This window comes from Monoraphidium neglectum (genome assembly GCF_000611645.1).
Source record: "Monoraphidium neglectum strain SAG 48.87 unplaced genomic scaffold scaffold02027, whole genome shotgun sequence".
NCBI classification, from domain to species: domain Eukaryota; kingdom Viridiplantae; phylum Chlorophyta; class Chlorophyceae; order Sphaeropleales; family Selenastraceae; genus Monoraphidium; species Monoraphidium neglectum.
Window position 1 is genome coordinate 10816 of NW_014011601.1, and position 701 is coordinate 11516.

The 701-nt window shown below is 63.2% G+C and overlaps 1 protein-coding gene across 1 annotated transcript in view; it reads left to right on the top strand.

Moving 5' to 3' along the window:
- MNEG_9694 (ATP-binding cassette, sub-family F, member 2) overlaps positions 1-609 on the top strand; it is a gene marked incomplete at both ends in the record, with an annotated part of 3518 nt that extends 2909 nt beyond the window's left edge. Inside the window, 3 exons of the mRNA XM_014041835.1 lie at positions 43-135; positions 363-503; positions 571-609. Coding sequence (XP_013897289.1) covers positions 43-135; positions 363-503; positions 571-609 — 273 coding nt within the window. The remainder of the gene's footprint in view (positions 1-42; positions 136-362; positions 504-570) is intronic.
- Positions 610-701: the final 92 nt, after the last annotated feature.

A 701-nucleotide genomic window follows, 5' to 3' on the forward strand; every position in this document is an offset into this window, starting at 1 on the left:
CCCCCCCCCCCCCCCCATGCCCCCTCCCCAAAAAAACAACAGGAGGAGACGATCCTGGAGACGGTGGGCCCCGAGGACGAGCGGCTGGAGCAGATCTACGAGCGCATAGAGGAGCTCGACCCCGCCACGTTCGAGGTGCGGCACGGAGCAACACACGCACACACACACACGCGCACACACACACACACACACACACACACACACACACACACACACACACACACACACACACACACGCAGCCGAGCGCTACATCGTGATGCAATGCTTTGCTGAAGCTGTTTTTTTTCAAATGAAGCCAAATGAAGCCAAACCCTCAACCTTTTTCCTCAACCCTCACCTACCTGCTGCCCTTCCATCCCAGGCGCGTGCGGCGGAGCTGCTTCACGGCCTGGGCTTCAGCCGTGCCATGATGGACCGCAAGACCAAGGACATGAGCGGCGGCTGGCGCATGCGCGTCGCGCTCGCGAGGGCGCTGTTTGCGTCCCCCACTCTGCTGCTGCTGGTGGGTCGCAGGCCCCACCCGTTTGCCCTCCCTAGACTGCCGCCTGTTTGTGGAGGCCGCCCCAGAGGCCCCATCACTCGTCGCAGGGCTGCGGCGCCGCATGTAGCTTGCTGCTTTTCGTTTCCCCACGCACTCCCGTGTTCACCCACACGCCCCGCGTACCTCCTCCCACTTCAACGCCCCCAATGCCGCCCCAAC